This window comes from Stenella coeruleoalba, assembly GCF_951394435.1.
Source record: "Stenella coeruleoalba genome assembly, chromosome: 12".
Lineage (NCBI taxonomy): Eukaryota > Metazoa > Chordata > Mammalia > Artiodactyla > Delphinidae > Stenella > Stenella coeruleoalba.
The window spans coordinates 39,134,690-39,159,809 of record NC_137158.1 but is presented as its reverse complement, the minus strand read 5'-3'; the positions used below and the strand labels follow the sequence as shown (position 1 = coordinate 39,159,809).

General features: G+C 38.9%; 1 protein-coding gene across 3 annotated transcripts in view; it reads left to right on the top strand.

Moving 5' to 3' along the window:
• The window catches only part of PDSS2 (decaprenyl diphosphate synthase subunit 2), a 273,183-nt gene that overhangs the window by 208,162 nt on the left and 39,901 nt on the right, over positions 1 to 25,120 (top strand). For all 3 annotated transcript variants that reach the window (XM_079938680.1, XM_079938681.1, XM_079938679.1), the window contains 3 exons: positions 112 to 285; positions 1,226 to 1,357; positions 18,128 to 18,160. In XM_079938680.1, coding sequence (XP_079794806.1) covers positions 112 to 285; positions 1,226 to 1,357; positions 18,128 to 18,160 — 339 coding nt within the window. The remainder of the gene's footprint in view (positions 1 to 111; positions 286 to 1,225; positions 1,358 to 18,127; positions 18,161 to 25,120) is intronic.

Sequence of the window (25,120 nt, the reverse complement as noted above, 5' to 3'; positions counted from 1 at the left end):
TGCAACAGCCTGAGTGTTTTGAATAGTTCATTTTTTAATGCTTATTCTTCAAAAACCTAAACAAATTACTCCTCAAACCTTTTTAATCTTGGCTTTTGTTGCAATTTTTAGGAAAATCATATCACAGATGATATTGGAATATTAACTTGGAAGAAGCAGACTTTTCTCTCCCATGGTGCCTTATTAGCAAAGAGCTGCCAAGCTGCAATGGAATTAGCAAAGCATGATGCTGAGGTTCAGGATATGGCATTTCAGTATGGGAAGCACATGGCCATGAGTCATAAGGTATTTGCATACCCTTTCTATTTTTTCTGTATTTAAATAGCTAAAGTGATACACAAGAAACATTTTACCATTTAATGAACTGCTTTTATATCTCAAAAACTGTCTATTGAGTACATAAAATCTATCATTCGTGGTGGTTATTACATAATATAAACAGTACGATTGGTGAGTACTGTATAATTTTGATAGAAAGCTACAGCTTACTTAAACCATATTTGTGATGTTTGTCTCTTCTTACCACCTGAAAGGGTTCTTGAAAGAACTCTTGCAAATTATTAAATAACATGTAATGTTGTCAGTCACAAAATGGAAGAATATTTGCATTTTTGTTACAGTTCCCTTATAGTTCCTATGTAAAACAAACTGTGGAAAGTTAATGAAATTTAGAAATATATGGAGCAAAGTTGAAAGCTTTAATTCCAATAACTGATTCTTTTGAATGGGCATAATGAAATATAAAATGTCTCAAGATTAGCTGTTATTTTGTTACCTCCATGTATATGTAATTTTAAATTCCATTTAGTACGTATTTCTTAGATGCCATTTAAATAGCTCATAAGAAGGGGGAAATATATACAAAAATATGTAATATCTCCAGGTGAGTTTTTATGTCCTTTATTAAATCTTTGATTAATTTATTTATTATTTGATTATATTTATTAAATAAATATAATTTATGATCCTTACCGTGAACTTAAAAAGCAAAATAAAGGCTGCTGCCAAATAAAAAAGGAATATGTTAGGGGAAAACTATTTTAAAAGTTTTTTTAAGATTATTGTTAATCATATGAGCTGTTCTTTTGCTTATTAAAGTACATCTAAAAACTGAGTTCCTTAAGCTTAATTTTTCACTGTAGTAACTGGTGCTTTCTGAATATGACTAAAACATGCCAATGTATATGCATTTCACTGATTTAACTCTTTCCACTACTCCTTCTAGATAAATTCTGATCTTCAGCCTTTTATTAAAGAAAAGACCAGTGACTCCTTGACTTTTAATCTAAACTCAGCTCCTGTAGTCTTACATCAGGAGTTTCTTGGAAGAGATTTGTGGATTAAGCAGATCAGAGAGGTAAAATGAAATTACTCTTATTTTAGGTACCAATAGTATTTGGTTGATTTTAAAACATAACTCATATTTTATGATGATCTAAGACTGATCAGCCATATGGAGCATATAGATCAGTCATATAAGAGCTTATTCATATAACAGGTAAAATTCTTAATTTATAATATACATTTTTGAGAGGTAAGTGTTAGTTAAAAGTTAGAGACTGTAGTACTGTGTTTTCTTATTATCTGAATTCATAGAATACTGCAATACAAAATCTGTGCCTGTGGTAAATACGAATTAACTCAGATGATTTTTTTTTTCTAAAGGCTTTCAAAAATTGGGCTATGGTAATAGCATCACCCTTTAACTGACGGCAATTTCCCATATGTAGACTCTAGCACAAGCTGCAGAATTCCAGGGGTTCTGCCTGTCACTTCATTGGGTTATTTTAAAACAAACTTGGAAAAAAAAAAAAAAAAAAAAACTTGGATCCTGAGTACTCAAGTTCTGAGGCATTATCAAAGCAAAAAAAAAAAAGTGTGGTTAAGTAAGAGGGGTAAAGGGACTTGGGTGAATTTTCTACTTTTTTGTGGGGGAAGGAAGGTATGGAAGATGAGAGGGAGCTTTTTTAGGTTTTTCTTAAATCCAGAAACTTTTTTGGGGTTTTTAAATCCAGGTACAAAAAGTTCTTGCCTTTCTATCCAAAACTTCATGGAATTTATTTAACTTGGTGGTTCTAGTTGATTGGGTTAATCTGAGACTGGACTTGGGAAAGCAGGCACAGCTGAGGCGCGGAGGTAGATGGCACACTTCAAGTAGAGAGAGCCTGAGATATCTGCTTTTGGAAAGATAAGATTTTCCCTCTCCAGCCACTCCTCCCTAATAGATCTCAAAATACTTACAGCCAGCTTAAAATCTGTTATATTCACCAGGTAGAAAATGAGAGGATTCCTTTCTGGGGAAACTGTCAAACCCAGAGGAAAAGCCCTGCAGATGTGGACTTTTGGGGCTCCCTCAGTAAACATGCTGTAACCCTGGCCAGCTGCCTTACAGTGAGGTCCACCAGTTGACAAGCCTCAGAGTATCCAAGGGCACAGAACATCCAACTGAAGTAGAATAGCTATTAAAGGACCACTGGGCATTTGAAAGCAGCCTCTGCCGTGAAAGAACAAGTCAAAATCAAACTGATTAAAAAAAAAAAAAAGGAGGGAAGTTAGAGGAAACAGAGGCAGTGCAAGGGGGAAAAAAGACATTTCCAAATGTACTACAATCAATATATTCAGTGAGATAAGATATTAAATCCATGAAATAAGAACAGGTGATATGTAAAAAAGGACAATTCAAGAATAAGAAATCAGAATTATAAAGTATAAAAATATGAAAGCGGAATTTAAAAAAAATTAGAAGAAGGGGCCTCGCTGGTGGTGCAGTGGTTAAGAATCTGCTTGCCAATGCAGGGGACACAGGTTCGAACCCTGGACCAGGAAGATCCCACATGCTGCGGAACAACAAAGCCAGTGCGCCACAACTGCTGAGCCTGTGCTCTAGAGCCTGTGTGCCACAACTACTGCAGCCCATGCACCTAGAGCCTGTGCTCTGCAACAAGAGAAGCCACCGCAGTGAGAAACCCATGCACCGCAACAAAGCATAGACCCCCGCTCACTGCAACTAGAGGAAGCCGTCACGCAGCAATGAAGACCCAAGACAGCGAAAAATAAATAAATAAAATAAATAAATTTATTTTTTTTAAAAATCAGAAGAAGAATGGAAGATATTAAAAGAATCTCCCAGAAAATTGACTAAAAAGATAATAGAAAATAGAAAAGATAAGAAAATTAGAGGACCAATCTGAGAGATCTTATATCTATTATGAGTCCCAGAAAGAAACTTAATGAAAATGGAGGTGAAAAATTAATAAAGAATTAAAAGAAAAGAAAAATGCTAAGAAATGAAGGACCTGAAGGTGTCTCCAAATTGAAATGGCACTCTAAATTGTGAATTTTAAAAGACCTACACCAAGTGACATCATTATCAAATTTTGAAACAATGGGGATAAAGAAGAGATCTTAATACTTCCAGAAAGAAAAACCTACGTACAAAGGATCAAGAATCAGAATTGTCTTAGTAGTGACACTGAAAGCTTCAAGACAATGAAGTAATAACTTCAGCATTCAAAGAGAAATTGTTTCCAAATTAGAATTTTATGCCAGTCATATTATCAAGTGTGATGTTAAAGACAATTAAAGCATAAATAAAGTCTCAAAAAACTTAACCTCCTAAGCATCTTTTTTTAGGGAGCTGGTGATGTATTCTATCAAGGGAATAACCAAGAAAGAAAAACATGTGGAATTTAGGAACTAGGGCATCAGACATAGGTGTGAGATGATGGGAATTCCCAGGACAATATGAAGGGAAGAATAATAAACAACAACAAGAATGCCAACAATAAGGGAACTTACTTTGTGCCAACCACTGTTCTAATGAGAAACCTGAAGCAGAGAGAGATTAACTTGAGCACAGTCACACAGCACTGGTAAGTGGTAGAGCCAGGATGCAAACCCAGGCAGCCTCACTACAGGGCCCACATCTGTAAGTACAATAGCATGCTACATTGTCTCTCACCCATGCAAGTCCTAGGCTGATGGCTCTGCATCCAGGCTCAATTGGGACAAGAGGACAGAGATCTCCAGAAGTAATATCTCCAAGGAAACAATGGAACTGATGATCCCCTAATGTACTTGGCCATATTGAGAATTTAGGGACAAATTAATAACAGGAACATAGAAAGTACCAGTTAAGAGTAAGAGTACCAGTTACCACTGCTGCATAACAAATTACCCCAAAACTTAGCTGCTTAAAATAATCATTTTATTATGTTCATGGATTCTGTGGGTCAGGAATTTGGACAATGCACAGAAGGGATGACTGCTCCATGATGTCTGGGGCCTCAGCTAGAAAAACCCAGAGGCTAGAGGTGATTCAGCGATGCTGGGGACTGGAATCATTTGGAGTCTCCACTCACACCTGGCACCTAGGCTGGGCTGTCAAGAAAACCAGGCTTCTTAACAACCAGAGTATTCACACGTGGCTCCTCCACTTGGCTTGGCTTCCTCACAGCATGGCAGCCTCAGAGTAGTCAGACTTCTTTCTTGCCAGCTCAGAACTCCAAACACAAGTGTTCCTTCCAGCAAACAAGGCAGAGGCTGCATCTTCTTTTATGACCAGCCTCTGAAATCACACGCCATTTTCATGATCTCCTATCAAAATAGTCACAAGCCCACCCAGAATCAAGGGGAGGGGCTGTATACCTCACCTATCACTGGGAACAATTTCAGAGAATTTGGGGCCCACGTTTTTAAACAGCCACATTAAACATATGATATGAAATGAGGCAGTTCTTAGGTGTAGTGAATAAATTTTTAATGTATAAGAAAGAAAATGTAATCATAATACTTAACATGGCTTAGAGGATAATATTTATATAGCATAAAAATGTAAATACCAAATACTGATTTAAACCAAAAAGTATAATCACTGGGGAGAGGGTAGTGGAAAGGAATGTTTTTGGTCACGTAAGAAATGTAATTATTCCTTTTATCATAGGATCAATAGATAATGTCTTAAAATTTAAAAATCAAGAAAACAGTATTTGAAGATAAACAGAAGAAACAGCTAAAGTGAGGGAAATGAGACAGACAAAGTCTGGAGAGTGCTAGGATATTTTGTTAGAAGTCTTGTGTTATTAGACTCTTTAAATACTATACATAATTTAAACCTTTGGTTTAAAAGTTTATATACTTTGCTATAGTAATTGCACTCTAGTAACGTATCCCAAGAAAAATAACAGAGATGTGGGCAAAGATTTACATATTAAAATATGTAGTAAAATACTAATTATAAAAGGAAGAAAATGAAAATTGATCCATTTGAAAATAGAAAAAAGTTAAATGAAGTATAGTACAATAAAATATTACACAACTATTGAATATTGTATTATGAGCATTGTGTTTGTGTGTGTTTTGACAGCTGAACCAAAAATGTATATACAGATGGTGTTAGTGGCTCTAATTGGATTACATTAGAATACATTGCAGATACACATTTTGGTTGAAAAGATCCAGCTAAATATGTTAAATGAAAGCTATCGGGGCTTCCCTGGTGGCGCAGTGGTTGAGAATCTGCCTGCCAATGAAGGGGACACGGGTTTGAGCCCTGGTCTGGGAAGATCCCACATGCCGCGGAGCAACTGGGCCCGTGAGCCACAACTACTGAGCCTGCGCATCTGGAACCTGTGCTCCGCAACAAGAGAGGCCATGACAGTGAGAGGCCCGTGCACCGCAATGAAGAGTGGCCCCCGCTCACCGCAACTAGAGAAAGCCCTCGCAGAGAAACGAAGACCCAACACAGCCAAAAATTAATTAATTAATTAATTAATTTTTTTAAAGAAGAAAGCTATCAAGTCTCCGTTGGCTATTCACATATATACATATATATATATATATGTGTGTTTGTGTGTGTGTGTGTATATATATATATATATGAGCAGCATAGATATGAATTTTAAAGAAGCTTCACAGAAAAGGAACATATTTAACTCTTAGTGTCTTTGCAAGCATGCAAAGTTGTAAATATAGACTACATGAGAGTCCAGGATTTCCTAAACAACTGGTGAAATATTCCCAAATCATTATCTTCAATTTGATTTTCAGTTCAAAGGGATATCCTTTCCAAACAGCCTATGCCTTAGGCATTATCTCCAGTAAATTAAATAGATTTTGTCCAGAGGTCAGTAAACTGCCAAGATGACACCCATGAGCAGACGAGGTTACATCCTCCAGCCTAGGTCCCCTGTGATCATCTCTAAATCCTCATCCTTCAGGAAGAACTGGCAGTTTATTGCCCACCTCTCAAGGCCCCACCAGACTGCTGTGATTTGCTCCATGGACTTCGGGCCCTTCTCCTTATATCTACATGTCTGAGTCATGAACAGGGTCACAGAAGAAGAGAAGGTGAATTTGTCTGAAGCAAATAAGAAATTTAAGAAATCAGTTTCTGTCATGCAGGGGGCAACATTTTTCAGATTAAAGACTCCTTACTTGAGTTTATTTTAATTTTCTAAATTTTATTCATGTTTATATAAAGCTCTCTATAATAATGATCTTGTTCTGTGAACACTGCCTAGTCAGGGTTAGGGAACACAATTTGCATAACACTTGAGAGGGACATTCTATCCTGAATCTCAAGGAGGCTGCTTATTAATCCTGAAATTAGTTCTAGTGCTCTCTTTCCAACTTTCTGTGATATTTTTCTCCTCTGCATTTTTGTAAACCTTTCTTCTCCTAGGTTTTGAATTTTATTGTAAGATCCTTAAGGATCGTAGTGAATTTACCTTTGAATTACCAATAGTCCTGTATAGTAACTTACTTGGAATAGTCATCTCATTAGTATTTGTCAGAAAGTGTGTGTGGTGTGGTCTTCGGGGGACAAAACTGGTGGCAACCTGTTCTGTTAAATAGAAAGAATCAAGTTGGTATAGCAGAAATGGTCCATAGAGGACCAGGATTTGGAAGACCCTGTATTCCAGTTTGGGCTCTGCTAGCATCTGTTTACCTTGGTCACATTCTTTAACATCCTTCTTATTATTTTTTTTGCAAAATGATGGCATTGAACTAGATCCTTTCTAAGGTCCCTTTCAGCTCTCAAATAAATCTAAGAAATTTCTTTAAATAATCTCTTAGGCAAGAGATGCATTATAAGAAAATATTTATCTCTATTAGAAGCTAAATACTGTCTTCGACACTTAGAAATAGAAAAGTCTTGCTCCCAATGATGGAAGACAACTATGATTTGTTATTATCACATGTAAAATTATAGACAGGTTTGTGTCCCATCTCCCTTTTGATTTCCTGCTTAGGGAGAGTGAGAATTAATGACCGGAAAGGAAGGGAAGAGGGGATCACATACCCTTAGCGCCCATTCAACATCACTGCGAAGCCAAGAAGCACAGCACCTCTGGAATTTTTCATATCAGGCCCTGCTACCCCCTCCAACTTCCCCGTCCTCCCCAAATCTTAAGATCGGATAGCTGTCTTCCATCGCACCCTCAGGTGTACGCACACTATGCACTTTCGTAAGAGGCAGTTTAGAGCACCAGGCCAGACCAGAAACAGATGAAAAATATTTGTTAAGCAATGTCTCCATACTAAATTCTACAGATCCCTTCCTACCTTAATTTTAAATTTAAATTTATAGCTGCTGAAAAATAATGATCAGGTTAAAAATACTGATAGTGAATGGGTGATTCACCCTAGGGAGGTGAAGTCATTACTCAGCTATCATTTTGATTCCGAATAAAAGAAGGTAGAATCCTTCAGAGAACCACAGAGCTCTGACTCTCTCAGGGAGTCCAGGGGCTATTGCAGGTCAGCAAACTTTCTTTTTAATGATCCTTCTAGTTTTCTGCTGCCATTATAAGTCACCTGAAGAAATAAGAATTACGATTATTTTTTTCTTGGCTATTTCTGAAAGTATTGAAATGTCACTTAGGCTTGTGACATTCTGCCACTGTCATAACCATCCACAAAATACCTTAAGTGAACTACGTATTACCAGTGCTAAACTATGACTCAGTTGTCCCTAGATATCCTACTTTTCCTTCTTATTCAAAAAGTGAAACAAAAATTGCTAGGCAAGGCTGATGTGCATGAATATAACACATATATATTCTTAAACAAAAGAGAAAGTGCACGTTCAGAGAGTTCTCATGAATGCCACTTGATATTTTTCTAATTATTTAAGTTATTTTGAGTTGTTTCAAAAGGAATAATACTGACAACATCCTCTACCATAGAGGGTGTAGAGTGTGGGCATTTGAAAGGACTATATGAGACCACAAAGACTATGAAATGGCTCTAACTATCTCCTAAGTTAAAATATTTCTTAAGATTTTCTGAGCACTTAAGGAAACAAAGTGCTTGACTGTAGGAGATACAGCAGTAAATTGCCTGATGGTTGTCTTGGCCTTGTTAAGAGAAGCACACAAATATAAGGAATACTGTAATTGATGCCAGTGGGGCAGCTCAGAGGAAAAAGAGTTTGAATCCTGTTGGAAAAGTCAACAAAGGGTTTGTGAAGTAAGTGATGTCTGAGATAGTCCTTGAAGAAGATCTTGACAACAAAGATGGGAATAAGGGCTTCCTACACAACAGAAACCATGAAAAAGGGCTGCAGATGGGCAAGCATGCAGTGTATTCAAAGAAAAAAGAAGTATTATAATTTGGATGGAAGGTGAAAAACATGGGGCATATAGGGATAGATGAAGAATTGCCAAAATAGTACATAATGACTATACTTAAAAGACTTTGGTTCAAACAAAAACATGTATAGCAATATTTACAAAAGCCAAAAAGTGGAAACAACCCAGTGTCCATCAAATGATGAATGGACAAACAAAATATGGTATATCCATGCAATGGATTATTATCCAGCCATAAAAAGGAATGAAGTATTGATACATGTTACAACATGACAAAAATGTTCTGGAACTAGATAGTGGTGATGGTTGCACAACACTGTGAATGTATTAGATGTCACTGAGTAACATAAATTCACATTTATGTTATGTGAATTTTACGTCAATTTAAAAAAAAGGATTTGGGGATGTTTGTCTTTAGAAAATGAACTTGATTCAGAAGTCATGGAGCAGAAATTGAAGTTTCTGAGCCAGGTATTGTCAAGGTTTGAAATGTGTTTTAGAGAGGTATATCTAACTACGTTATATAGAATCAGAAGAACAAGGAGATACTATAGAAAAGGAGATCAGTCAGGAGGTTGTGAGGAATCTGTTCATAAGTGCAGGGAAAAAGTCCTAATCAGAGTATTGGCCATGAGAACGGGAAGGTAAGGAGGTTAGGTATAAAATTCACTTCAGAGAGAAAATATATAGGACCTGAAAACTGATATGATAGGGAGAACCTGGCAGATGTCTACTGGGGAGGGGTGGTCAGAGGCCAAAACGAGGATTTTGAACTTGGATAACAGAAAGAATTGTGCCATAGATAAAAACAGGAAAGTGAAGTGGGAACATTGGCATAAGTTTGGTTTTTGACATGGTGGCTTGAGATACACTGTCAGGGTTGGTGGACATCACCTTGGGACCTGGCCACAGGAGGAAACAGCTCAGTTCTTCTGTCAGCCTCATTTCCTTGCTCATGGCTTTCTGAGATCTGGGTAGATTTTTTTTTCTTAGTCAAACTGTAATTTTATATTTCACGTCTCTTCCGGATTCCAAGAGTGCATAGTAAGGAAAATGGATTGTAAGTGATAACAAGACTTCTGCTTGAGGGAAAAAAAACGGGGCTGGAGGAATCAGACTCCCTGACTTCAGACTATACTACAAAGCCACAGTAATCAAGACAATATGGTACTGGCACAAAAACAGAAATATACATCAATGGAACAGGATAGAAAGCCCAGAGATAAACCCACGGACCTTGGGTCACCTTATTTTTGATAAAGGAGGCAAGAATATACAATGGAGAAAAAAAGCCTGTTCAATAAGTGGTGCTGGGAAAACTGGACAGCTACATATAAAAGAATGAAATTAGAACACTCCCTAACACCATACACAAAAATAAACTCAAAATGGATTAGAGACCTAAATGTAAGACCAGACACTATAAAACTCTTAGAGGAAAACATAGGCAGAACGCTCTTTGACATAAATCACAGCAAGATCTTTTTTGATCCACCTCCTAGAGTAATGGAAATAAAAATAAACAAATGGGACCTAATGAAACTTAAAAGCTTTTGCAAAGCAAAGGAAACTACAAACAAGACGAAAAGACAACCCTCAGAATGGGATAAAATATTTGCAAACGAATCAGTGGACAAGGGATTAATCTCCAAAATATATAAACAGCTCATGCAGCTCAATACCAAAAAAACAACCCAATCCAAAAATGGGCAGAATACCTAAATAGACATTTCTCCAAAGAAGACATACAGATGGCCAAGAAACACATGAAAAGCTGCTCAACATCACTAATTATTAGAGAAATGCAAATCAAAACTACAATGAGGTATCACCTCACACCATTTAGAATGGGCATCATCAGAAAATCTACAAACAACAAATGCTGGAGAGGGTGTGGAGAAAAGGGAACCCTCTTGTACTATTGGTGGGAATGTAAATTGATACAGCCACTATGAAGAACAGTATGGAGGTTCCTTAAAAAACTAAAAATAGAATTACCATATGACCCAGCAATCCCCACTACTGGGTGTATACCCAGAGAAAACCATAATTCAAAAAGACACATGCACCCCAATGTTCATTACAGCACTATTTACAATAGCCAGGTCGTGGAAGCAACCTAAATGCCCATCAACAGACGAATGGATAAAGAAGATGTGATACGTATATACAGTGGAATATTATTCAGCCATAAAAAGGAACAAAATTGGGTCATTTGTAGAGACATGGATGGATCTAGAGACTGTCATACAGAGTGAAGTAAGTTCAGAAAGAGAAATACAAATATCGTATATTAATGCATATATGTGGAACCTAGAAAAATGGTACAGATGAACTGGTTTGCAGGGCAGAAATAGAGACACAGATGTAGAGAACAAATGTATGGACACCAAGGGGGGAAAGTGGTGGGGGAGGGTGGTACTGGTGGGATGAATTGGGAGATTGAGACTGACATATATACACTACTATGTATAAAATAGATAACTAATAAGAACCTGCTGTACAAAAAAATAAATAAAATTAAAAAGAAAAGTGATAACAGGACTTCTGAACAGAGAGAGATTTATCATGTAAATGATAAAAGCCCCCTCCCCTTTTTTTAATGGGTTACCATAGCCTTCTGCATCTGTCTATTTCTTCCTCTTCTCGCATCAAACCAAAGGAAGAGAATACGAGAAAGTTAATTCCATGGAGATTGAAATTTGCCTCCAAAAATTAGCTTTCCCTGGTGAAGGAGATGGTAAAATCAGGTACCCAAGTTCTGAAGGGTGTTCACTTCCTTGCAGATGCCTTCTGCGCTCTCTTATTAGTAGGTAAGAATGGTCAAGATAGCAAAGAAAAGGCTTGCCGTGTTCCTTTATATTCTGACACCTTTCCAGCTCCGTAACTGGAGAGCCCAGCAAGGATTGCTTCTCCTCCCAAACCAAACTTAGCTAGCTGGCTGCTTCAACTTGGGGGCTAGCAGATCTAGTAGATATCTGATTTGTGACCTTTTAAAATCCTCATACACTATACCCAAACAATTTTGGGATGTATCCTTTCTCCGTTCCTCTGTCCACCAACAAATCTCACATATATATACTAAACTCCACCTCTTAATACCAATGCAAATGCAAGGAGAGTTTGTTTTCAGTAAGACATGTTTTCTCTAAAGAAATTGATGATATTTCTTCCAGTACCAAGGCAGACCTTTAAAATATCATTATTTTTTTAATATCATTATTTTTGTAGCCACCAATATGATATTTTACTCAAACAAGAATCATTAGTGAATAATTGGTTAAAACAATTAGATGAATGGTTAGTAGGGAACTGAATATTCACAGGGACTCAAAGCACCCTACAGATTACTTATTGAAGACAAACGGAGGAAGTGAACAAACTTAGTCTCACCAGTAACGAGACAACTGATATTGTATGACTCCTGATGTAATGGAGAAGTGTTCAGCATCATCTATGTAGGAGTCTTTTCAAAAATATTTTAACCTGAATCTAATCATGTGAAAACAATTAGACAAGTCCAGGAGAAGGGACATTCTGCGGGGCAACTGACATGGATTCTTTTAAAAAATGCCATATTATAAAAGAAAAGGTGGTGGTGTGGAGAATGTTGTAGAATAGAAGAGATTAAAAAGCCGTGACATCCAAAGGGAATGTGTGATTTTTAATTTGATCTTGGATTGGGATAAACATAGCTCTAAAGGACGCTACTGGTTGGACCAGAAATTTTGAATACGGACATTATCTTAAATACTATAGTAAACGTTAAACTTGTTGGATGTGGTCATGGGTTTGTAGTTATGTAGGAGAACACCATTGTTCTTAGGAGATAGATGCTGACATATTTAGGGATGAGATATCATTATGTTTATAATTTACTCTCATATAGTCAGCAAATGATCATCTAGAGAGAAAGCAAAGATGACAAAATATTAGCAACTAATTAATCTAGTTGGAGGGCAAATGGGTGTTCATTATGTTCTTTCAACTAAAAAATTGGAAAGAAAGATAGTTTTTCTTGAAGGCTGAAGAAGAGAATCTTATTTTTTAAATTGTTATTCTAAAATATAGCTGGTAGCATTGGGGAAGAATAACATGATAAGAAGAGATGATCAGTCTCTAGCAATTTCTGCACTCCCTGCTGTGGAATATTAGTTTTCTGCTTTTAGAAAAAGGTTTTTCCATATCCAGTTTTCAAGTCCAGATAGCAGTAGTTAGAAATTGGAAGCAGTTCATTTATGTCATCCAATCCTTCTTTGTTACCTGACTTATAAAAAAGCATTTGTTTCTTAAAGTAAAAGACCACATTGTACATCCATTACTTACCAACAGAGAATCTATCTGCCTTTGGTCTGCAGAGACTGGTATATAAACCTTTGGAATTAATCCCTCTGTGCATCCTCTCAATCAGAGCACTGGCTTTGTTTGCTTTGGTGTAGAATATTGTTTTACAGCGCTCACTGTAGCTGTCAGAGGAGGCCTTCAATGTCATGAGCACTGGCACACTAGCTTGTCTATTTTCACATTTTTTTAAGATAAAACAAGGTTCAAACCACACATTCTCTGTGAACTGCTAAAGACTGGGAAAAATTACTTTCTTTTCTCATGACCTGGATTGACAAGGAGCACACCTACAGGAGGCAAAAGATGAGTGAATCCCTTTTAAAGACCCAAGTAATGAAGCCCTCAGGGAATCGCTATGTGTGGCAGAATTTACAGTGGTTTCTGGAGACGAACAGTGTGGCAGGAAGAGGTTCAGGACTGCCGGCTATTGAAATACAGTCTGCATTTATTTTATATCAGCCTATTTTGGGCCCCAGTGAGGAAGTTATTTTAATATCTTGCTCTGCTAGAAATATACATGGTAAGTGGTAGATGTCAGAAAAAGAGGGTAAAGTTACAGCACTCCATTCTCCTTGAGACTTACGGAGCTTATATAGTTGTTCTCTTTGAAATAAACACTGATGCATACAGAGCATAAATTGAAAAGGATGTTAGACATAGTCCACACCACTGATCCTCAGATGACTCAGAATTCAGGGCTAGAGTATTAAGGATCTGCATTTTTAATAGGCTACCCAGGTGATTCTGATACAGCCAGCCCAGCATTTGGGGATGCCTTTTCTGACCCAGTACTCTTACTTTACAGATAAGAAAATGAAGACCCACGTAAAAATTTAAAATTACTTGAGGTATTAACCTATTATGGGCTAGAAACCATATTTTCTGGCTCCCGGCATATCCATTTCCTAGGAGGTCACAGTGCCTCTTAAAGTGGTCATAGTTAAGAGCTTAGGCTACCTGTTTCCCTCCGTAGCAGGGCCTACTTACCACCTGAGGCTTGGGGGAGTACATTTGAAATCTGAGGTCTCCTGACCTCCAGTCAGGCTCTTTTCTCTTCAATACACTGATACCAAGGTTGAGGCACTCAATTACTCTAAACCGCTGCATCTGTGAGAAGGCTGATAGATGATTCTTTTGTTCTATCCTTTTGTTGTTTGAGTTTCATGAATTCTTAGAATTTATTTTCTATAGATTCCCTTCTTCAGTCTACTTCTAAATAGAAGTTGAGTAATAAAGTCAAAATATGGTACTGTTCAATACGAGTAAAAATTATCTGTAAGGCACCAGGTAGTGGCTCCACATCAACTGCATACTGACTGAATCTAAACACCCAGCTTTCTTAGAACTAGGAGAGAGTAATAGGAACTTCGCTTTGTAAGTTTCCTGAATAAATGGTACATAACCAACACTTATTAAGAAAAAGCATTTATCCATTTATTCATTCATTCACCAGATATTGACCATCTACTATCTACAAGCACTGATCTAGACATGGAATACTGTTATGATCAGGAGAGAAAATGTCCATACTCTCATGGAGCTTAAGTTCTAGAGGGAGATTGTATGTGAAAACAAGACTATGCAACCCCCAGAGGAAGATTTTTACTTGTTCCGTTCCTGGCTGTGTCTCCAGTGCCTGAGCAATACCTAACACATAGTAGGTGCACGATGGACAATTACTGAGTGAATGAGCACCATCAGATGAAACAGAAACTATAGCCCCTCCCAAATCAACTTTTTTACAAAAAGAAATAGAATTTGGTAATGTTCAATGAGAAATATTACTTACGTAGGGGATTAAATCATTTACATTTGTTTCTAATTTGCTGTATTTTGTAAACTCTAAAAGCTTTTTGTGAAAAAATTTTTATATCAGTGTGTACTTTCAGGCTTGCCTCTGGCATATATAGATACTAACTCACATAGCAGCTGGAAATATATACCTATAAAGATCTAAATATTTATAGTATTTTGTTTTATAAAATAAATGATACTTTTCTGTACAAGCTAAAGCAGTCAAGGGTGAAATGGTTTCACAGGACTGGAATGTTTGTTGTGATAAAATAAAAAGGACATTCAGGTGAGCAGCATATCAGCAGTTACAGCCTGTTCGGGTGGTAATGGCCGTGGTAATCGTGCTGTCATTTTATGTAGGCTTCTAGTCTCAGCTTTCAAAACGTTTAAGAGCTGGGCTTCCCTGGTGGCGCAGTGGTTGAGAGTCCGCCTGCCGATGCAGGGGACGCGGGTTCTTGCCCTGGTTCCGGGAAGATCCCCCATGCTGCGGAGCGGCTGGGCCTGTGAGAGCTGATGTTGAACAAATAGGGATTTACATACATGGCGTTTCTTTGCCGTCATCCCCAGCAAAGTATATCTCCACTGGGTGAAAGGGGGTGGCCAAGCTAGTAATACAAAATAAAGTGAGAAAAATAAATAAATACATAAATAAAGTGAGAAGGTTTGAAAATAGCTTGTGATTCTGTAAAAATATTGAATCACTATATTGTACACCTGAAACTAAAATAATATTGTAAATCAACTATACTTTGATTTTTTATAAAAGGAAAATAGCTTGTAATTGATTAAGCACAAGTACTTCAAAATAATAGAATTCTCTAAGATGATTAGTTTATAAACAAGGTATGTGATGAGACTACTCCAGATGTCTTTATCTGTAAACAGCATTATAGTTACTGTTACTACCTGAAAAAACTGATTTTTTTTTTTTCTGAGACAATTGGGGAACGGCTCAATACATCCAAAAGGAAAAGTCCACCTACATCATTGTAAATTATAGTTTCTCTGCACTTTACACTGCAACCTCAAGATATGAAAGGTACTCAACTTTCTAACTTTCAACAGATACCACTTTCAACACTTCTACCATGTCGTTTGTGTTAAACACTGTAAGGTGAGGATGTTGAAAGTGCAAGAATGAAGAGGAGGTGGTTAGAACAGAAACAAGACTGAAAGTAGTGAGGAAATGGCAGATGTGTTTCAGGAATGAGTTGTTTGACAGTAGGAATCATTCCACAGGGGTCCTAGTTTGTGTGCATCATTGGAAAAGTACTGTGCCTGAGCAGCCCATGCTGATCAGCAAGAGACAGGGAAAGGATGAACAATTGAAAAGGTGGAAAACTGGTGACCACAGGATCAGCCTCCATGTCAGATATCCCTTAACCTAAAATGAATTCGAGAGACAGCTGAGAGTTTGAGAACTTAAAGACTAAGCATATTGTGAAATGCTGCTGCTGAAATTTTGGTCACAAGCCATGGATTATTCATGAGATCAAGGCCAATTCATACTTGTACAATATGAAAGTGAGTAGCTAGGTCATGAGTGCACTATGCAGACGTGCTCAGGGGCCCCACACTGCTCCTGCAGAAGTTATAGTGCGGGGAGAGAGATTTCAGTGTAGACAAAACTGTTTTATCTTGGGAAAAGATGTCCATAGACAAACAAACAAGTAAATATGAAATCTCTGAGCAGAGAGAAGAATGAGCCTGGTTTTAAAATACCTGCAAGAACCGATTCTCATTCCTGTTGGTATATTGCATCTCAGGACTAATTCAAACCCTTCTTAGTTCACTGAAACTCCTAGATCCCCAAAACATCTTTGAAGAGCAGATTGAACCACGAATTCTTTTTTATAGTATATTGGTTGCAGAGGCCTTTTGGTTCATTGAAAGTGTACAAGTCACAGTTTTAACTGAGTCGTTTGTGATAGTGCCAACAGCTATACATGAGCAGTGTCTTATTAGAAGTTGCTTTTTATGAAAATAAGAAAAACAAAATGCAGGCATCTTTTGGATAAATTTTTAAAAGATTATAAAGAAGCGAGAAGAGTCAGGATTAATGTTATAAAGATCTCATTTTCTCTCATGAAAGTAATCTACCCACATTTATTATCTGTATAGTGTCATTTTGGACTCAGGAACAAAATGGTCTCAAGACCTAACCTGCATAAGTTGAAGGGCTCTTGCTCTGTGCAGAGGTGTCAGGAGAAGTTTGTTCTGAAGTCCACAAAAAATGAGCTTACCTACCAGCAAATACTAACACATTGGTTGTCTCTATTATGTTCAGATTTGATACATACACTTTTGAGTATATGTTTTCATTTTAAGTTGTTCTTTAATAACTAAAAATAATTTAAAATAAAATTTGACCTCATACAGGATGTCTCCTACCTCCAGCTTTCTTCCCTCTCCTCATCCCTGGTGACAGTGGGATGGAGGTGAGTGTCTTTTGGCATGATACAACATATTAAAAACTATGCCAAAGCAAGTGGAAAACTTGACCCCATAGATTACTAATTGTAGAGAAGGAAATATGTCATTACAGTGGAACCATCTGATAGTCACCACTTTAACCAAGTGATCAGATTTATAGCATTATTAAGAGTAGGACAGCCTGACATTTGGTGCCTTCCACATTGATGCAATATGAAGTATATAATATTCCATGTAAAATATTCTTGCCAAAAATGTTTAACCTAAACCTAAGCAAGCTTCTTCAGACCCAACTTCCAGTTTGTAAGCACACAGGGACAAGTTAAATGACACAATGAAGAAATAATGTAACAAATCCAGAAAGAGAAATTTTATACAACAGCTGCCCTGGTCTCCTCAAAAAGTCAATTATTTTAAAAGTTAATGATTTTTATTTTCATTTCTTAAAAAACGGGGAGGGGCTAGTCTAGATTTAAAAGGCGAAACACATAAAAACCAAGTGCAATGTGTGAATCTTGATTAATTCTAGTTTGAGAAAAAAAGCTAAAATAAAATATATTCTTGGGACAGCAGGAGGAATTTGAACATGGGTTGTATGTCAGATGATATGGCATTATTGTTAGTTTTTTTAATTTGAAAGTGATCATGTATGAGATGTCCTATGCTTATGAGTTGCGTGCTGAAGCACGAAGGGGTGAGAGGTCATGGTGTCTGCCACTGTCAAACCTAGAGTGTATATGTGTGCTTGTGGTACTGTTCTTACAACTCTTCAATATGTTTGAGAGTTTTATTTATATGTATACACATACATATATATATATATTTCACTATATACATATATAGAGACAGAGAAGGGGAGAGGTGAGGGGGGAGAGAGTTGGCATTCTTTGAGAAGCAAAAGTTATAGAAATACTAAATGATTTTTAAAGAACTAATTAATTTCCCCCTTTTTTCTGTTTTAGGCTCAACGGAAGGGAAGATTAGACTATGCTAAGGTAGGTAGATTTTGTACCTTCTACACAGTTTTATACATTTCAGTTTGACACTTGGTTTTTGTTTATATTTGAAAGGTCAAAAGAGAGTCATCACATTCAAAGCTGATTAGCAGGTAAAATAGGATTCATTTAATGATAAGCTTATTTACTGAATGCCTGCGTCATTCCAGACACTGTTAGGTGTTGGAAATACAAGAGTGAACCAGATCAACTCTTTCTTTCATGACATTTACAAGCTAGTGGGGGAGATGGGTAACTAATAAACAACTAAATGGATGCATAATATAACGTCAAATGGTGGTAAGTGTTGTGAAGAAAAACTGGGTAAGCACCAACCATTGCTGGAAAGAGCCTTTGGACTATGGAAAACAACTTTTAGCATCATCAGCTAATACCTGGGAAGCACCATTCAGGGCAGATTTGGATTTCTAAAGGCAGTATTTTTCTTATCACCTGTGGGGCTTTTGAAAACATACATGCCTGGGTTAACACAGCATAATACCCTCTTCCACCAACGTCAAAATCCACTGGTGGGCAGAGCAAGGCGGGGGCAGGATGGAAGGGTTTGAAAAAAGACTCCACAGATAATTCTGACACACAGCCTTGTTCAAAAACTGCTGTGGGGCTTCCCTGGTGGCGCAGTGGTTGAGAGTCCGCCTGCCGATGCAGGGGACACGGGTTCGTGCCCCAGTCTGGGAAGATCCCACATGCCGCGGAGCGGCTGGGCCCGTGAGCCATGGCCGCTGAGCCTGCGCTTCCGGAGCCTGTGCTCTGCAACGGGAGAGGCCATAACAGTGAGGCCCGCGTAGCACAAAAAAAAAAAAAAAAAAAAAAAAAAAACTGCTGTGGGATTTCAGATTTCAGTGCACCGGTGCAAGCCTATGAACACACTTGGGTCACATTCTGTTTTCTCCTGAGGAACAAACGGAATATTTTAGCAAGTGTATGGGATGCATACAGCTGCTTGGCTAAAGGAACATGCTAACCATCTGGTTTTCACAACAGTCAAGAATAGCCAGAGAGTGAGCACACCTGCACGCCAAAGACAAGGAGGGAGAAGTGGGACCTGTAAGGGCTCTGCTTGCAGTGGGACAACCAAAACCCTCAGTGATCTCTCCAGGGCTGATCCAGAACCTTGTGCTCTCCTGACAGCCCCGGAGTGCACACCCCTGGCTGCGTGCCTTTTCCTTGCCTGAAATGCAGGTCCTCCTTTTCTCTATCTCACAAACTTTTGCATTCTTCAAGAAAAATTAGATTAATAGGAGCACCTCTAAACTGAGGACTTCTATATCTGTCACTGTATCTTAGATGTCTACTTGAGCCTGATACCAAAATGGTCTCCCACAGGCTCAAAGTGTCTTAAACTGAACTCAGCATCTTCCCAACATCTCTGGACCCTTTTTATTTTTTAATAGACTTTTATTTTTCAGGGCAGTTTTAAGTTCACAACAAAATTGAGCAAAAAAGTATAGAGAGTTTCCATTACCCCCTGACCCCACACAGGCACAGCCTTCCCCACTACCAACATCCTGCTGCAGAGTGGTACCTTTGCTACAATCAGTGAACCTGCATTAATGCATCTTTATAACCCAAAGTCCATCGTTGACATTAGGGTCCAGTCTTAGTGTTTTATCTCTGGTCCTTGTTACTCATTCTGTCTCCTGATGTTGGCACTGTCATCCCACCAGTCAACCGTGTGAGAAACTTAGAAGTCACTCTCAAATGCTCTTACCCCCTCACCCCTATGTTCCATGACCAAGTCACATCAGTTTTATATCCTACATTTTCTTGAATCCAGCCCCTCCTCTTGATCTCTCTTTCATTGTTCATGTTGAGTCTCCTCATCTGAACCACTAGGAAGCCTACTGACTGGTCTCTATGCCTCTCTTTTGTCCCCACAGATCCATCGCCAGCCAGAATGTCTATCTAAACCACAAATCTGGTAGTGTCACATTCCAGCTTAAAACCTTCCTTGGCTCCATGTTGTCTATAAGGCAAATTCAGAGCTTGCTGGAGTGGCATATAAAGCACTGTGGTCTCATCCCCTGGAGGGACTCTCCAGCTTTGTCCCCTCCTACCCTGTGCTCCAGCGGCACCAAATTACATAAAACATACTGTTTCTATTCTCCGTGCCTTGACCCATGCTGTCCCCTCTGCTTGGAATGCAGCAGTGTCTCCCTTAATCGGGCTACCCCTGCCTCTTCTGTAAGGCTTAATGTAGGATCTTCTCCAAGAGGAAGTCCTTCCTGGTTCCCTAGGCTGGATGAGGTGCTCCATTCTCTAACACACTGTGCATCTCTCAGTCATTGCACTTAACTCTGTTATTTTATAATGACCATTTATGAGACAGATCATAGACTGTGAGCTCTTTGAGGGCAGAGACAGTATCTTTTTTTTTTTTTTTTTTTTGCGGTACACGGGCCTCTCACTGCTGTGGCCTCTCCCGTTGCGGAGCACAGGCTCCGGACGTGCAGGCTCAGCGGCCATGGCTCACGGACCCAGCCGCTCCGCGGCACGCAGGATCCTCCCGGACCAGGGCACAAACCCGCGTCCCCTGCATCGGCAAGCGGACTCCCAACCACTGCGCCACCAGGGAAGCCCCCCAGAGACAGTATCTTATTTGTATGCTTGGTGCCCAACACAGTGCTTGGCACTTGGTAAATGGTGAGTGAGTGAGTGAGGCCATAAGAAAATAGAAGACCCATGAAGTTAGTTACAGGAGATATTCTGGTATAGGGTTTTTTATTTCAGTCAAAGAGGAAAGGAAAGCTTTTGACACAAGTTGCAGGTATCAGCAGGGATAAGAAGATTGCTTGGGAAGGTTGTAATAAACTAGCTTGGAGATAAATGCTGGGATTTCACTGCGATAGTAAAGGAAATAACTTATAAATGAAAAAGTAAGGGAAATGACATAATGATTTGGCAATAGAGTGATTATTTATCATTGATGCTTATTTACAACTCAGAGAACTCCTTTAGGATTTCTTATTGCAGAAGCACCTGATAGTGGAAGAGACTGGAAGAAAAGAAAAGAATATGGGGCACAGGTAGAACACCCTGAACCGAGCAATGGCTCTGTTACCAACTCACTGCAAAATCTGTTATCAGCCACTTAACCTTTTAGGTCTTCCCTCAGTTTCCTTAGTATAAAAGGAGCAGTTTAGAATAGTGCTGTTCTACTCTTTAGGCCCAAATTTGAGAGGAGACGTTCTTTTTTGGGGGAGAGGGGACATTCTTATCTTGTGTACTACTGCGGTCCAGATTCATTCCTTCATCCGCTTCATACGCCCAAGCACTGTGGATCTGATATTTAATGTGGGCGAGGTGCTGTGCTGGGGCTGACTACTGCCACAACCAGGACTGACTCAGACCTTCCTATTGAAAGTCCACCTTTTCTCTGTTTTTTCTCTCTTTAACATGTATCATAATCTAAAATTATCATTTTTATTTAGTTGCTTGTTTTTTCTGTCTTCTTCCACTAAAATGTAAGAGCCCTGAAGGCAGGGCCTTCAATGGCCTTGTCCATGGTTGCATCGTCTGTACCCAGCACAAGCTTACATATAGGGGTGACAAATGCGTATGGATGAGTGCTGCATTGGTGCGATGCTAGGAGAAGTGCAGGACGCTAAGAGGTCTGGAATTGGGGTTTGTAGACTCAAATTAGCCATTTAAAGAGTATATTGACTATATAACACAGTCCATCCCAATGTTCAGTAGCCCTAAGGTTGCCTTCCCAAGTGCCCAGTGAGAATATTTCTCATGCCAATAAACAGAAACCCACCCTGCTAGGGTATGTGGTGCTGTGCTGATATTTAAGGGATCTAGGCGATTAACCCAGACCTATCATCCATACATAGACCCAAATCCAAGTACCGTGGGTAAAAACAATTACATCCATCCCTACAAGTGTCGGGGAGACGTCTGCAGGGTCCAGCGCACAGTATTGTCTCTTACGTAGCATATCATGGGTCCATGATATGGTCCTGGTGCTCATGCTGACTGATGCAGGCATCATGCTAGGCAGCTTAGGACTCCCCTGGTGGGTTTATCTGTAAAACTACTTTTTTTTTTTTTTTTTAATTTTTGGCTGCGCCAGGTCTTAGTTGCGGGCACGCAGGATCTTTGTTGCGGCTTGTGGGATCTTTAGTTGCAGCATGTGGGATCTTTAGTTGCGACATGTGAACTCTTAGTTGCAGCTTGCATGTGGGATCTAGTTCCCCGACCAGGGATTGAACCCGGGCCCCCTGCGTCGGGAGCGTGGAATCTTACCCACTGGACCACCAGGGATGTCCCTCTGTAAAACTACATTTGAAAAACTCAATGGCCATTTCTGGAGAGTGTCATGAAATTTACTTATTGCTGGAGATTTCTTTATTTCCAAGTGGTGAGTGTTTTCTCAAAAGCCAAATTTTATCTGAAAAATCAGATTTTAAGAACCATAGAAAATTATTTTGACCATGTGCTCTATGGCTTTGTATACCAGCTCTCCAATTTGGTCAGTCTCAGAATGGCAAGGAAGCAGGGGAGAGGGCAGAAGTGACGATCAAAATCAGTCTCAGCTAGATCTCGAGAGTGCCTGTCACATTCAGCAAAACAGTGGTCTGTCCTCAAACACTCAGAAAAGAAATTGAATTACTTCTTAATTGAGTTCCTGTGGCGATGAAGCCTGGATGTGAATGCTTTACACTGCTGCACTGCCTTTATCATCTAAAGACATCAAAGCACTCAGCAACTCTTCATTCATTAAGTCTCTCCCGCCTCGGGAAGGTGGTTCACACCAGCACAGGAGCACTCTACCTACCCCTGAAGCTCATCCACCCAGGGCTGGGCAGGACTAGAAGCTGTTGAACTGTAAGGCAATTCTACCCAGCTTCTAAAATGAAAAAAACAAGAAGTATCTTACTTACCTAGTTAAAACTGCAGAAGTTTTATTGGACAGAATGTAATTACCAGAAGCGAATTGTGACCCAAAAACTGGTGCCGACAGTTTTGCTCATATGCGCGATGCAATGGGGATCTTCATTACAGTGATTGGTCTGCAGCCCTGAGTGTGTATCTCTCATGGAATAGGGAACTAGTCCATGTTCCCTAGGTTTCTGGCCCCAAGCAGATTAAGTTCAGTGTTACAGGGAAGAGTGCCACCTATTGAATTGTAGAAATTCATGGGCGTGTGTCAAGACCAGTGGAGAAGTTTCTCAGGCCACATTCACTCTTGGTTTGCTATGGTAACTAATATGTATGTCTGAAGGAAAACGAGCATGTTGACTACTCTTACTTAGAAAAACATCTACAAACGGCTGTGTATTTTCCCCAGCTGGGGCTGAGCGTATGCCGGTAGTTTAGCCTACTGCTACTTGAAAGAAGCATGCTGCTCAGAGACTGAGGCAGATGGTATTTTTACCACTTCAGGCAAAACACGGCACCTATGGTTTGGCTTTCTACAATTTTAATTTTTTAACACTTTCAAAAAGGCTGGCTTAAATATCTCCATCACAGAGATACAGACTTTTTCTCAATTTCCTGTTAATAATTGCTTCAGGTATGCAAATATGAATAAATATCACTTGGTCAAAACCAGACTCTCAGCCATGTGGGCCGGCCTCCTGCTCATTCTTCCCCAAGTGCCTAGGACTGGGCCTTACATGGGCTTTGACAGTCATGCTGATTTTGACACAAAGACTCTAAATGGTTTGCAGGAGCTTTCTTTGTATCCATCTCCAGTCTTGACTGTGTAGTTCATATAATTTTCCCCACGACTCAGTACAGAAAAGAGAGTTGTTTTTCATGTCTTCTTACTGAGGTTCACTCGAAGCACAGAGAATTGCTCAAGGTTAAGCCCTTGGTAAAGAAAGATTTTGCAGGTGTTGATTTATCAGGCATCCAGTTCTCAGTCAAACGTGAGAGAGGTTTTTTGAAAGGAGTGGGTTTTTGCCATGCCCCCTCTCCTGGAATTTGTTCAAGGTCCCAGAGTAGCGCATTCCCCTGCCTCTCAGGCACAGCGTCTACAGCCCCTGCCCTCCTCTTTCCTCCCTGCCCTCGGAAGGCCCTGCACATTTTGTTTTATTATAAAACGCATTTGCATAGGGTACGCATTAAAATTCCCTTCCCAGCAGCAAACTGTGCTGTCCACAGACATTTGCATTTGCATGATCACATATCATCATTTCCCTTTAAGAAGAAAAAGAGTCTTTCCTTTCCAAGGCTTGCCCTTTAGCCATTTCTTCTCATTTATTATCCATAGATTGCTTCAGCCATTTTGCTACCTATTGAATCCAAAATTCTTTTTTGAACTTTGAGCATAGTATAGGAAATTTTCTGTATTACTGTCCTTTGTTTACTGACAAAGCCAGACACTTTTTTTTTGGCAGACAATTTTTTCCTGCTTGTTCTTTCCCATAACCCTAGCTAACTGGCTCTGAGAATTTTTCACATTGGCACATTTAGAGACCAGATGTTGCTGTGTTTTCTCTTCCCTGTACCCCTTTATTGGGCAGATGCTCCTTCTCCTACCCTGGGACTTCGCATTAGCTCCTTTGGTAAAATATTCCAAACAGCATCACTGTATGCACTAAGTCTCTCATTTCTTCTAACCTCTTGAAGCTGTCTTAACACTTAGGATTTCTGTTTTAGTGATAATTATGGAGACTATGTAGAAGCATTGACATTCCCCTCTCCCATCGTTTTTCATTAAAGACTTGTCCAATTAGATGAGATGTTTATAAAACAATTTAAAGGAAAAAAATCCAAATACCATTATGGTATGGATGCAGCTATATAAAATTTTATATGCTTGATAAAGACTGAATGACAACATGTAAAAATGTAAATAAGGGTATTAAGGTAATACATCTGAGCAGGGTTTTTTTCTGAAAGGTATCAGTTTTAAAAGTGTAGACTCTGATTTGAACTGGAATTTTTCCAGATTACAACCTGAGCTACTGAGAATTGAAAAATAACTTG